This window comes from Gymnoscopelus braueri (genome assembly GCF_963280865.1).
Source record: "Gymnoscopelus braueri genome assembly, chromosome: 9".
Classification (NCBI taxonomy): Eukaryota; Metazoa; Chordata; class Actinopteri; order Myctophiformes; family Myctophidae; genus Gymnoscopelus; species Gymnoscopelus braueri.
The window spans coordinates 48,695,519-48,696,825 of record NC_137610.1 but is presented as its reverse complement, the minus strand read 5'-3'; the positions used below and the strand labels follow the sequence as shown (position 1 = coordinate 48,696,825).

The 1,307-nt window shown below is 44.8% G+C and overlaps 1 protein-coding gene across 1 annotated transcript in view; it reads right to left on the bottom strand.

The window, feature by feature from the left end:
• LOC308091591 (pancreatic secretory granule membrane major glycoprotein GP2-like) overlaps nt 1-790 on the bottom strand; it is a gene marked incomplete at both ends in the record, with an annotated part of 8,721 nt that extends 7,931 nt beyond the window's left edge. The window contains 2 exons of the mRNA XM_080437253.1: nt 468-556; nt 668-790. Coding sequence (XP_080293379.1) covers nt 468-556; nt 668-790 — 212 coding nt within the window. The remainder of the gene's footprint in view (nt 1-467; nt 557-667) is intronic.
• Between the last annotated feature and the right edge of the window lie 517 nt (nt 791-1,307).

Here is a 1,307-nt window from a genome sequence, read left to right as displayed (position 1 = left end):
TCAAGTGTAGCTTGTAGTGTCTGTCTTTTTTCCATTGTTACATTTGCATGCCTTGGACTTTCCCATCAACAGAGAATACCTGATCACCTTGATGGAAACCACAACTATTGAGGCTACCTTGCCAAACCAAACAAATGGTTTAGCTGGTAGAACTTGATCTCCTTCTGTCCTCAAGTAACACTGTCCTTTGAAAAGCCAGCAATCTCTATAATAACCATGTCTATGATGCATAATACACATCCACTCACCTTTGCAGTTAAGTGGCCCTTTTGCGATGGAAGCACTGTCTGTACTGATGAGACTCAATTATTATCATCCAAAATAATTAGGATATTTTTTTGTTGGTTAAGTGGCTGAGTAGTTAATGCAGATGTAGTGGGTTGAGCTTTTCCCCAGTTATGTAACGCCCCCTAATCACTCCTCTTCAGGACAGCTGAGACACCTGGCTGATTAAAAGGGAGCCGCACCTGGCCATGAGTAGTGTAACTGGCTGGCTTGTGTTTGCCTGGTGGTGTGTTGGGTCGTAGTAGGTGTGGGAGAAGGTCATTGATGGTATCTGACGGTGGGATAGGTTGTTTCCCCCCACACCTGACGTACAGCCTTGTATGCCAGTCTGCATGCAGAACTGCTGATGACTGCATGGCGTCCGACTCCTCCCCTATCTAACCTGTTGAATAGCCTCGCTGGCGAGTCTGCATGCGGAGCTACTGCTGTGCTCTCCTGATGATGGTTCAGTGGTGTGTTGCTCATGGACCAGCCAGGCAGCACTGATGACGGCATGGCCTCTCATTTCCTAGTGTGGCTCTCTTAATATGAGGAGGAGCTATGTGCCCCTGCTGTTTTTGTCCTTGCTATTTTGGTTATTTGGTTATTTCATTTTTGGTTTATTTTGGTTTATTGTGTTGTGCAAACCAGCTGTTTATTTCTGTGAGGCTTAATATTAAGGTATATCTGAGGTATATTTGGCTCCGGCCGTGCCAGTAGTAGGGTGGCCATAGTTGTACCCCCGACAGGTGGTTGGTCACTGATGGTAGGCTGTGTTGGCGTTTGTTTTAGCTCTAGTGCATGATACTCTGCTTGCATGCTTAATTCTTATTGTGAAGAAACCCAGTGTTGTGTGTATTTAACATTATTTCTTGTGTCTTACAGTGAGTGAAGAGTGTGTGTGTGTGCCTTGTGTGCGCTCTTGGTGGCAGTGAAACCTCTTCCTCCTCACTCCCTCCTGTGTGCAAGGCTACTGGCTACTTGTATAGTGGTATAGATGTAATTTTAACCCTTTTTGATACACTTGATTTTATTAATTTTAA